The sequence below is a fragment of the Lissotriton helveticus genome, chromosome 3_1 (assembly GCF_964261635.1).
Source record: "Lissotriton helveticus chromosome 3_1, aLisHel1.1, whole genome shotgun sequence".
Taxonomy (NCBI): domain Eukaryota; kingdom Metazoa; phylum Chordata; class Amphibia; order Caudata; family Salamandridae; genus Lissotriton; species Lissotriton helveticus.
Window position 1 is genome coordinate 1,748,270,398 of NC_136061.1, and position 13,017 is coordinate 1,748,283,414.

At 45.8% G+C, this 13,017-nt stretch overlaps 1 protein-coding gene across 4 annotated transcripts in view; it reads left to right on the forward strand.

Moving 5' to 3' along the window:
- The window catches only part of L3MBTL3 (L3MBTL histone methyl-lysine binding protein 3), a 473,146-nt gene that overhangs the window by 112,321 nt on the left and 347,808 nt on the right, over positions 1–13,017 (forward strand). For all 4 annotated transcript variants that reach the window (XM_078682529.1, XM_078682531.1, XM_078682528.1 and 1 more), the window contains exons 2-3: positions 3,042–3,168; positions 4,293–4,443. In XM_078682529.1, the coding sequence (XP_078538655.1) occupies positions 3,067–3,168; positions 4,293–4,443 (253 nt within the window). In that variant the 5' untranslated portion in view covers positions 3,042–3,066. The remainder of the gene's footprint in view (positions 1–3,041; positions 3,169–4,292; positions 4,444–13,017) is intronic.

The window sequence follows — 13,017 nt, forward strand, 5'->3', positions numbered from 1 at the left end:
AGTGTCATCTAAAGTGCAGGGTCCTTGAAAGAGAATGGAGGAAAACATACAATCCCACCTCTAGATCCATATACATCCTGCAGAGGAAACAATACCTCTCCAACATAAAAAAAGCTAAAAAGGTATTCTTCACCTCAGCAATAGAGGAAGCCCAACAGAAACAACATACTATTTTTAATATAGTAAAGTCCTTCACCCACCCAAAGGCACTGTCACTCGAAATTCCCCCATCACAAACCCTCTGTGACCAAATCGCAGATTTTTTTCATCGAGAAAATCAACAACATTCATAAGGTTTCCCCCCCCCCACCAATTTATATACATGATATCGACACCACCATACCCTCTTTGAGTAACTTCACAACAGTTTCCCTGTCACAATCACAAAAGTCTATTATGACCTGTAGATCGGGAGCCCCCACGGATTCTTGTCCCCCGAGTATTCTACACCACCTTATTGAGGTCGTCAACCCGTCAATCAATGCCATTGTTAACGAATCCCTCAACTCAGGCATTGTCCCCGCTGAATGGAAGAAGGCCATAGTTAAGCCCCTTATGAAAAAACATAATAAATCCCCAACTGATCTATCCAACATGCGCCCTATCTCCCTACTCCCAGCACTAGGCAAAATCACCGAGCAGTTAGTTCACCAGGAACTAAAAATTTTTGTGGAAAACAATTGCATCTTGCACCCTCAGCAATCTGGCTTTCGCCCGGGCCATTCCACAGAAACTGCGCTGATCGAACTATCGGATACCATTAAGTTCTTGCAGGATGAGGGAAGACAGGCTGTTCTCATCCTGCTAGACTTAACCGCAGCCTTCGACACCATCTCACATGCCATTCTTATTAATAGAATGCGTGAGATGGGTGTGACGGGTACCGCCTTGGCCTGGACAACATCATTCCTATCCAATCGATCACAAACTGTTTCTTTAGGCCCCTTCCTTTCTGGCGAAAGACCCACCATATCAGGTGTGCCCCAGGGGTCCATACTGAGTCCTCTTTTTTTTAATATATACATGGCCCCCCTCCTTACGCTGATTGAATCCCACGGGATCCTCGTGACTTCCTATGCTGACGACACTCAGCTTGTCGTCACCATAGATAAAACACACCCTGACGCGGCCCTGAGATTTCAAAATTGCCTTTCCCAAGTTTTTTCTTGGCTTAACCTGAACCACCTCAAATGCAACAGCCCCAAAACCGAAATAATACCCTTAGGCAAAGGCATCCTCTTCTCCCCTAAAGACTGGTGGCCTCAAAATTCTGAAGCTCCACCGAGTGCGGTCTTCTCAGCCCGCAATCTTGGGGTTCAATTTGACTCGTCCCTTAGTTTTGACGAGCACGTGCGCATTACCGCTGGGTGCTGTTTTAGCTTGATCAGACAGCTAAAGAAATTCTTTGATTTCCTCCCTATCCCAGCCAGGAAATCAGTCGCGGTGGCTCTTATTCTTTCCCGGCTGGACTATTGTAATGGCCTCCTGGCAGGCATAAAGAAATCCTCCCTCAAGAAACTGCAAAGTGTCCAACACGCAGCGGCCAGGCTCGTGCTTAAACTCCCCCGAAGGTCCTCGGCCTCGGCAGCCCTCAACACTCTTCATTGGCTGCCCCTCCACAAAAGAATTCTCTTCAAGCTTCTCGTCACAGTCTACAAATCCACCAGGAACACTGGCCCTTCCTACCTGGCTAAGCGCTTCCTGCGTTACATTCCATCTCGTTGCCTGAGGTCGTCAGGAGCCAATTTAGTCACTGTACCCCGAATAAAACTAAAAACAAAAGGTGGAAAGACCTTCTCATTTCTGGCCTCCAGGGCATGGAATTGTCTCCCCCCCTACCTTAGGCATGCCCCCTCAGAAAGCCTTTTTAGGAAACTTCTGAAGACCTGGAATTTCCCTCAGTCCGACTCATCGGTCCTCGCAGCCATCTGATTCTCGCTCTCCACTGTGGGTTCTCTGTTTGCTCAGCGCCAAGATGCTCCTTTCGGAGCGATAGTCGCGCTATACAAATTTCAATAAATATCAAATACATACTGTGTCATAGTTGGAATGTTGTTATATCATTCTAGAGCCCTACTACATGAAAGCTGCCAAGCAAAGGGTTTGAGCGACAGTTGCTGCCGGACTTTCCTGTATAGGGTCGTATTCCTTTGCGCTCCTCATTTATACTGAATTAACTTACCTTCTTGTTCCTGGTGTTCATTCTCAACACTTCGTAATTGCCCCTCTAGGGGCATTGTGCTAAATTGTTCAGCCATGTCCCTGCCCCATGACATTGTCACTCGTCTTTTTCCCATTAACAGCGCCATGTCCACAAATTTCCTGCTGTGTTTGGGAATCATTTTTTCATGTCCTAGGAGTGCGAATGGTGGTTCCACCTGTAAGGTCAGTTCTGTTATTTCATTCAACGTTGAAAACAAATCTGAGCCAATACCTGGCAGCCGGTGGCCATTCCGATGCCGAATGAATATAATCTGCGGCCAGGGATGCACCTTTCTCTAATTAGTGTTTTCTCTCTCACCGTTTTACTGGTGTATAATATAGCTGATCTAAATATGTGTAATGTTATTCTGCATCTGCCACTCACTGACACTTCATTAGTATGTCAGTTACTGTACTCCCACAGTGTCTGCCAGTTGTGTTTCTAAATGACGGGACCTGTTTTCAAGAGACGGGGTTACCACTTTTAGCATATCTTTCATAGTTACATTATAAAGCACGGTTATTACTTTCAGTGAGATTGGACAACTTGCAAGTAAGCGAACTGATTCTTTTAGCCGAGGATATATAGAATACGTTTAGAGGTGTAGACTGCCGCCTTTGCAGATAGTCACCTAGTGAGAGAAATCTGCCCTCGTTGTAAAGGTTCCCCAGCATGATATGTTTCCTGTATCACACGTTCTCTATCATCATCTGCTCACTTGTGATGGGCACCTTCGGATTTATAATGACCGATTGTTAACGTTCAAAAAAAATACATTAAGCAAAATCGTCTTTATTTTGTATATGTTTGCTTATTCAGTTTTGCTTTTATCTTCAAGTTTTAGCGGTGGAAGTTAACTGAATATGGAAGAAAAGCCAACATCGGCACAGAGTCAAGACTTTGATCTCATGAGCGCATTGGACTGGAAGGAGGGTGTTGCCACGCTTCCTGGTAGCAATATTCGAGTAAGTTAAAGTTGCCTGCTTAGAGGCTAGTATTGCTTATCCCACCTCCTCCTGAATATTCGAATTTATTTTGAAGTTTTGGGAGTGCTTGGATTTCTCCAGAGATAGGTACCAGATCGATGTGCAGAGTAAACTCGTCCTTTTGAATGAAACTCATTTTCAGCAGCATTGACATGTTCCCAGTTCTCCTGCAGCTTTCGCTATGAGTTAGCTTATGACACCCCAAGCCATGGCTGCACATTGGCCACTGCTGTATCTAGTTTTCCTACTCTCGTTGGTCCATTGATACCGATGAAGGGAATTACAAACACCTTGTTTGTTGAATTGTTCTCCCATTTCTACTGCACTGCCATTATATGGTGGCGGAAAGCTTTGCTTTTGGAATGAAACTCTCCGTGCACCTTTAGATACCTCCCAAAAATGCTACAATGTTGGTCCTGTGATAACATTTTAGGATTTCCATTCCATTGTCACCCATGACATAAGCCAATCGGAGTGATCCTAGAGAGGCAAATCGCAACCAGATTTTGCTTCTCATCAGAATCCCCAGTCTGTGATGCGGCAACCAGTGTCAGGAAGAAGTATAGAGAGCTAGCTTATTATCTTAGTGATAGCGGCACAACAGAAAAGCAGATCAGCAAGGAGATCATTTATTTTCTTTTATGCCTGAGCCTACAGTAGTTCTGACAGTTTTGTCTGAGTGGATGCAGGGTAGTAATTTGGCACACCAGTATTTGAGGATTTCATATTTAGCAAGATTTGCTCTGATGGTTCTGTGGCTGTCAACTTAACCATCGTAAGAGGTACAGTTTACTCCAGTTTTCTTTTACCAAGTCCTACCCTGGTCTATTGTTCTGAATGTCTTCTAGTTTGTTTCATTTTAAAATGAGAACTTGATGCAGTGAAAGGTGTTCTGCAGGGAATTTAATGGAATGCCAGTCTTTTCTTCTCCTTATGTGAATTTTTCATTGATAGGATGCAGCACAATGTTGTGAGCTTCCAGCTCATTGATACCATGTTTGAAGCCTCTGACTTGAATTGCATACCAACATTCTGTTGTATAGTATCTGTACATTATTGTATAGTTACATCTTCATTAAATGTATTTATGTTCTATTTGCCAGTTTCGCATGAGCGAGTTTGGAACTTTAGAGCTGGTCACAGAGGTGGAAGAAATGGACATGCCAGACACTGATAAATCCACTCCCCCCACTCCCACAGGCCATGGCTGTGATAGCACCGGTGGACCTTTGGATGGCAGCCCATGTACCAACAGTAAGTCCAATAATCTAACAGGGTCAAAGTGTGGGCAGGGGCTGATAGCCAGGACCTGTACGTGCCAATAATGAAGGACTTCTGGAAATGAAGAGAATCCAAACGAGGAACACTTTGTTTGCAGAACTTGATGGCTTTCACTCCAAGATGGGGCATAATAGGATGGTTTTCAGCCCTCTCTAGTCAGCCAGTTAGAGTAGCATACGTGTCAATGCAGTCACAGATAGAAATGAACAAGTTGGCTTCTGCAGTTCTGTAAAGGTTATGGGGACTAGGTTAGCATTTACTGCTCTTGTTCCTGTGCTGAGCTGACTAAAATGCCTTTCATTGGTCCTTCCATAGCGAGGGAGAACAGAATGACTTTTACTGCTCTCTCACGGATAGGTAAGATTACTTCTACTCCTAGGTAGGAGAATGTGGGATGGATTTTCAGTATCTCTTCTTGTTGGGGGGGGGGGGGAGTAGAACGAATTCTGCAACTCCTTCATTTGTGGCAGGAGAGCATAGGATGAGTTCCCCTCTTCTCATACTGGCAAGAGAAAGCATAGTGGCTTCCACTTCTCTCTTCTAGGGGTAAGAGAGAGTAGTATGTTTCTAGGTTTGAGGCATATGAGCTGTAGACCGTATACCTGTCCATAGATTGCCATCTGGTATTGGGCTACGGTGTTTCCACTTTGTTATTGTAGAAGTCGTTGTAGTCACGAGATAGATGAGTCCTCCTTTGGTTAGTAGTGCGCATGGGCATCGACTTCATCTCCAGATTGTTTTTCCGCCATCGGGTTCGGATGTGATTTGCTGTGCTCCGGGTCAGTGTTGTATTTGATCCCCCTTCGGCGCGCAAAGCTCTCACCATTCAACGGTATTGTTTCGATTGCGATCTCCCTCGACGGGTATCCCAAAAACCATCAAAAGTTTCCCGTTTTTTGACGCGGGCAGTTGGACCAATAGACGCCATCAAAACCAGCATATTAAAAAAATGCAAGTGTGGTGCTAAATTCCCACACACAGATCTCCACGAGGTCTCCAACCTTTGCCTCTCTCCCGAATATGAGAGTCAACACTGCCAGGCCTGTGCTTCCTTCAGGTCCAAGAAAACCACGAAATGTCTAGATCAACCGTTTCGGCACCAGACAACATCTTCGATGCAGGCCACGATAATCCAGAACCAGAGACAGGAGATGAAGAAGCCAGCCTCTCCGAAGCCGATGAATCGGACTCAGAAAACCAGACAATTACTCCAGGTCAACGGAGCGTGAGTACTGAGATACACGGCCCTGCCCTGAAAAAACACAAGGCTCCGGTAACACCTTCACCTTCGGGTCTGGATTGGCACCGTGACAATTCTTCTGAAGCCCCGCCTCCAGGCCCGGCTCCGAAGTCCACAAAGCCATCCACATTGCAAGCTAGGGGCATCCATGGCATTCTTAGGAAACATCCCCATGGATGACATTTGCAAAGCCGCAACATGGTCTACACAGCACACTTTCACAAAACAGTACTGTGTAGATGTGCAGGCAAAACAACAAGCTAGTGTGGGCCAGGCTGTACTAAGAACACTTTTTCAAACTACTGCAACACATACAGGTAGCCACCGCTAACGTCATACCTGCTGTATAGTCTATGCCCAAGTATACGATCTACAGCTTGTATGCCTCGAACGGAAAATGCTACTTACCAGTATGCATCTGTTCTTGGCATGTAGAGCTGTAGATTCGTATAAGCCCAACCGCCTCCCCGGATACCTATATGTGTTGCAGTACGATCTTACTTAGATACTTTACACATGGACATCTTTTTCATATTTCTTACGAACTCCATCATCACCCTTTATGGCGAAAAAATTTGGAGATGGAGTCGATGCCCATGCGCACTACTAACCAAAGGAGGAGTCACCTATTTCGTAAGTATGAAGACTTCTACAATAACAAAGTGCAAACATCTGAGCCCAACACCAGATGGTGATCTATGCTCAAGTATACAAATCTACAGCTCTACATGCCAAGAACAGATGCATACTGCTAAGTAGCATTTTCCTTTTTCCTCATGGAGGGTAGCTGCTATTGACTTATTGAATGCAGACAAATGGCCTACACGCAGTTGTTCTCAGATTTTCCAATGCAGGACCAGCTTACTCCTGTAAGTAAGTTTTGTCACTTGAGTAGACCGTGTGAGGAGGTTGAGGCACATGTATAGAAAGTGTGAGGAGCTTGGAGCACATGGGCTGACAGTGTACATGCTCACACTGACATAGATAATTTGAGTCTCGGCCTCTTCAATCTGTGACCTTTCGCCAGTTCTATAGCTCTAACTCCAAGAGACAAATCACATTATTTGCCCATGTCAAAAGCTGGCGTTCTTGTACATGATGTAAAAATTTGCTTAATGTGGTCCACACTATAATGCAGTATTGGTTTGTGTTGGAATAGCTCTTTCTTTCCTCCAGTGATGCCCATTACATCAAGGGGTCAGGGAGTACTCTATCTACTTCTTAATGCCAAAGAGGGCTGGCACGTTGCATTTGTGGACCCTGAATACCTAACTGAAAACAATTCATTTTAAGTTTACAGTGTTATTGGAGGTGATTGTTCCTCTACCGGAAGGTGATTTATTAGCACCCTTTGACATGTACTACATTCACTTCCATGCACAGATGCCTCAAATTCGTCAAAAATATATTTGATTTATGGTAGACTCAAAGCATTATCAATTCACAGCTTAACCTTGCGACAAAAAATGGCCACCATGCGTGATCATCAAATGTAATGTTGTAGTGGCAGCCCACGTTTGCCACCAAGGAGGTTGTTTAACCTTACCTAGACGATTGGTTGGTAATGGGAAAGATGGCTCAGCAGTGACTGTCACCTACCCATACAATGATAACACAGGTTCATCAGTTAGTGTTTAATAAGTTTATGGCTCCCTCTTCTGAGGCATTGCACTCTTGCTCTCTGTAGGTATTAACTTGTAAAACTATGTGTTCGAGGCATATGAGCTGTAGATCACACACTATGCATAGATCACCATCTGGTGTTGGGCCCGGATGTTTGCACTTGTTTTTGTCTTGGAGAAATCTTTGGAAGTCACGAGATAGGTGACTCCTCCTTTGGATGATAGTGCGTATGGGCATCGGCTCCATCTTCAGATTGTTTTTTTCCACCATCGGGCTCGGATGTATTTCTCGCGCTCCAGTTCGGTGCTGTTACCGATAAAACTTTCGTCGCGCAATCCTTCACCCTTTCTACGGTATTGTGTTCGATCGCGCACCCTACTCGCGCATCTCTCCAACGTCGAAGTCCTCGACTCTGATCGCCGACTAGGGCCTTCGGATCTGGCTCATGGAAAGGACTCCATTCAAGAAGTGTCCTCGATGTGGGTCGAAGTTTCCCCACACCGATCTGCATGAGGTGTGTACCCTCTGCCTTTCATCGGTGCACGAGGCCAGAGACTGTGCAGCTTGTGCCTCCTTCTGCTCCAAGATCACCATTCGAGATTGTCGAGCTCGAAGAACAATGGCTCGCTCGTCCACCTCCATTCCCGACGGCATCTTTCAAGAGGGCGTCAACGTTCCAGAACAGGAGCGGGTCGAAGAACACAACGCCTCCGAAGCCGAGGACTCCGACATCGAAGACCTCACTCCGGCGCAGCAGGTCGTAAGTAAGAACGTCGACCCCGACCCCCTCCATACACCATCCAAAAAGGCTTTGGTCACACCTTCACCTTCGGGCCCAGGTGCACACCAAGAGAATGCTTCCCATGCCCCACCCTCGGGCTCAGCGAAGAAGCCTATCAAGCCTTCAGGCCACTCTGGCTCGAGTCAGCCTGCCGTTGGTACCGAAACTCATTCACCGGCACCGAAAAAGAAAACGCCCTCCTCCGCGCCGAACACTGCCTCAACATTGAAGCACTCGGCACCGAAACCACCGACCCGTCGACTCCGAAAATACACTCGGAGCCGAGCAAGAAGCCTCTCCCTAAAGGTTCAGAACAACCGTCGAAGCCGAAAACTTCAGAACTGAAAACTTTCCGAACCCAAGAAAACACCGGTTCCACATACAGAGACTGTAAAACCTCACAGTTCGAAGCCAAAAGACAAAATAGTGCCAGAGACTGTGCCACGTAAGGCAGCAGAACCTAAAAAGTCAGCATCGAAAGACCAGCATCCATCAGAAGAGCTTTTTAGGCCAGATCCTAAACAAAAGACTCTCATAAAAGATCCTAAAACTGGTCAGCTCCTCCTCAGCTCAAAGAAGCGACTACTGGATACGCCTGCAACGTCTCCACCACCAAAGAAAAGGGACATTGCCACTTCTTCACTTGGAATTCCTTTTCCATCACCTCCTCCTCCACCACCTCCCCCACCAAAGGACGATTATGATCGTTCAGATCACACAGAGGAGGGTTTGCAGGTGAAGAGCCACCGGGAGACCTTAGTTCACCTTCTTCACCTGACCCCTGGGACGATTACAACACTCCAGATGTCCCTAATGTCCCACAGGAGGATGTATACCCCTCTAGACCTTCATCTCCGGAGGACACAACAGGATTTAATCAACTACTCCACAGAGCAGCTCAATACCATGGGGTTAAGTACACACAGACCCAGGGGAAGAGGATTGCCTAATGGACACTTTTGACACGTCACAAAGGACCACCTCTATCTTGCCTATGCTAAAAAGGGGCACCAAGTATCCGCCCAACGTTTTTAAAGATCCTGTTAGGGCTAGAGTTATCAACCCCAGGATCGAAAAGAAATACAAAGCTGCCCCTGCAGACCCAGCTTATATTAAAGGCCCGTACCCTTAGATTCATTGGTAGTCTCTAATACTAGGAAAAGCGCAATTCTCAGACATCAGGTGATGCTCCACCCCCTGATGAAGAGTCCAAACTCTTGGACGCTTCTGGCAAAAGAACAGCGTCCCAAGCTGCTAACATATGGCGTATTGCCAACACTCAAGCTCTGCTAGCCAGGTACGATAGGGCACATTACGATGAGTTATAGACCCTATTACAGCACCTTCCAGACAAATATAAAAACAGGGCCAATGACCTTATACAAGAGGGAAAAGTGATCACTAACACTTCCATTCGCTGTGCTCTCGACTCAGCAGACACCGCTTCTAGAGCAGTCAACACAAGTGTCCTCTGCGTAGACATGCTTGGCTACGCATCTCTGGGTTTAAGCCTGAAGTTCAAACTTCTATTCTAAACCAACCATTCGATCAGGAACACTTATTCGGACCTAACGTCGATTCATCACTAGAAAAAATGAAAAAGGACACGGACACAGCCAAATCCATGGGAGCATTGCAATCGCAAGCTCCCAGACGTTCCTTTCGTTGCTCCTTCTACAAGGGCACCTCCAGAGGCTACTCTTCTGACTACCCCTCCATCTCTTACAAGGCTCCCACCCAGTCAACATTCACCAGAGGTTACCAGAGAGGCGGGTACAGAGGCAACAATAACAAAGGTAGAGGTAAGACTAATAATACCAGATCTGCCTCCACACCTACCCTATGACTTCCCTCCACCCCTCCCAGACCATTCTACTCCGGTCGGGGGAAGAATACAGTATTTCCTTCCTGTCTGGAACAACATTACCACAGACAGATGGGTGAGACAAATCGTTCAGTCAGGTTACTGTCTAGAACTTACCTCTACCTCCCACCCCTCACCATACCACCCAGACAACGTCCAGTGCCGTTGGAACATCTATCGCTGCTCAAGCAGGAAGTCATCTCACTCCTGCAGAAGGGTTCAATAGAATTAGTCCCCCTGCATCAACAAAACACAGGAGTTTACTCTGTATTTTCTCATTCCAAAAAAGGATGGCTCTCTGAGACCTATTCTAGACCTCAGACCCCTAAACCTGTACATACAATCAGACCATTTCCACATGGTCATACTTCAACAGGTTCTTCCTCTCCTATCGCAAAGCAACTTCCTTGCCACTCTAGATCTCAAGGACGCCTACTTTCATATTCCCATTCATGCATCTCACAGGAGATACCTCAGGTTTGTAGTAGACGAGCAACACTACCAATTCAAAGTACTCCCATTCGGAGTCACCACAGCACCTCGAGTATTCACCAAGTGCCTCGCGGTAGTTACAGCTCATCTCAGAATACAACACATTCATGTCTTCCCATATCTAGACGACTGGCTAATAAAATCCAGCTCATACAGTCAGTGTGTACACCAAACTCACGCTACTATTCAACTACTTACCAACTTAGGGTTCACAGTAAATCACGCAAAGTCTCATCTGCAACCGTCCCACATACAACAATACCTAGGTGTCACAATAAACACCTCAAAAGCACTAGCTTATCCCATTCCAGCCAAGATAGCTAGCATGCAAATTCTAATAACCAATTTTCAGCCTCAACACCCTCTTCCAGCTCAAGTGTTCATGCAGCTCCTAGGGATGATGGCCTCTTGCATATTCATAGTGCCTCACGCAAGACTCCAGATGCCTCACGCAAGACTCCAGATGCGCCCCCCCCCACAAGAGTGCCTAGCATGACAATGGAACCAGGCTCAAGGTCAGCTAACAGATCTGGTGTTGGTAGACGGTCGCACTCATCACTCTCTGCAGTGGTGGAACACCAAAGACCTTTCCAAAGGGCGACCGTTCATAGAGGCAGTTCCACAGATAGTCATCACAGTGAACGCATCGCTCTCCGGCTGGGGAGCTCATCTACTCCATCACACCATACAGGGCATGTGGACTCCTCAACAAAAATTACTCCACATCAACCATCTGGAGTTATTGGCCATATTCCTAGCCCTAAAAGCATTCCAGAAACAAATATCAAGCAAAGTTGTCCTAGTCCGAACAGACAACATGACAGCAATGTATTGCATACAAAAGCAAGGCGGGACACACTCCCTACAACTCTCCCAACTAGCACAAAATATATGGAGATGGGTGATTCCCCAGAACATTTTTCTCCTAGCACAACATGTTCCAGGAGTCCAGAACAATATAGCAGATCTGTTAAGTCGTCAAACGCAACAGATTCACGAGTGGGAACTTCATCCCCAAGTTCTTCAACCGTTTTTCCACATGCGGGGACAACCAGACGTAGACCTCTTCGCCACACGCGAAAATGCCAAATGCCCAAGCTTCGCCGCCAGATATCCACACCCATTGTCCAAAGGCAATGCAAAATGGATGAATTAGTCAGGCAGATTTGCATACGCTTTTCCGCCTCTCCCACTCATTCCACTGGTGGTGCGCAAACTGCAGCAACACTCACTGACTCTTATCCTAGTTGCTTCAACATGGGCCAGACAACCGTGGTACACAATATTGATGGAACTATCAGTACTCCCGCACCAAAAATTACAACTCTCCCCATGCCTCTTAACCCAGAACCGTGGAGAGATCAGTCACCCAGACACAGCACAGCTCAACCTAGCGATCTGGCTCCTGAGGTCTTAGAGTTTGGTTACCTTAACCTTCCCTCTGACTGTATGAACGTTATCAAAGAATCTAGACGCCCCACACTAGAGCCTGCTACGCAGCCAAGTGGAAAAGATTAGTTATATACTGTAACAACAACAATATCAATCCATTAGATGTGTCTATTCAACACATTATATGTTATCTATCACATCTTCCAAGATCAGCCTAGCATACACATCTATTAGGTTACACTTCGCTGCCATTGCAGCCTACCTACAAAATAGGCAACATTTATCGTTATTCAGAGTACCTGCCATCAAAGCATTTATGGAAGGTCTCAAAAGAATAATTCCTCCCAGGGTACCACCCGCACCTGTATGGAATTTAAATATTGTTCTCACAAGACTAATGGGCCCCCCATTCGAACCTCTACATCAATGTGAGTTACAATTTTTTACATGGAAAGTCGCTTTCCTTGTGGCCATTACTTCCCTTAGAAGAGTTAGTGAGATACAAACACTCACTATTCAAGAACCATTTTTACAACTCCATCATAACAAAGTCGTTCTTAAAACCAATCCAAAATTCCTTCCTAAGGTTATTTCTCCTTTTCACCTCAATCAGTCTGTGGACTTGCCAGTTTTCTTCTCACAACCACAAACAGTCGCAGAAAGAGCTCTACATACTCTTGATGTAAAAAGAGCACTCTTTTATTACATTGAAAGAACAAAACCTTTTCGTAAAACAAAACAACGTTTTGTATCTTTCTCACCACCGCATAAAGGCAACCCCATACCCAAATCCGAAATTGCAAGGTGGATTGTCATATGTATACAAATTTGTTATCACAAAGCAAAATGCCCATTATCTGTTCCTCTTAAAGCCCACTCTACCCGCAAGATAGGGGCTTGAATGGCATTCTTAGGGAACATTCCCTTAGATGACATCTGCAGAGCAGCTACATGGTCTACACCGCACACATTCACTAAACACTATTGTGTAGATGTGCAAACAAAACAGCAAGCTGCTGTAGGCCAAGCGGTACTCAAACATTATTTCAAACTACTGCAACAGATACGGGTGGTCCCCGCTAAGGATGGGTACTGCTATACAATCTATGCATAGTGTGTGATCTGCAGTTCATATGTCTCGAACGGAAAATGCTA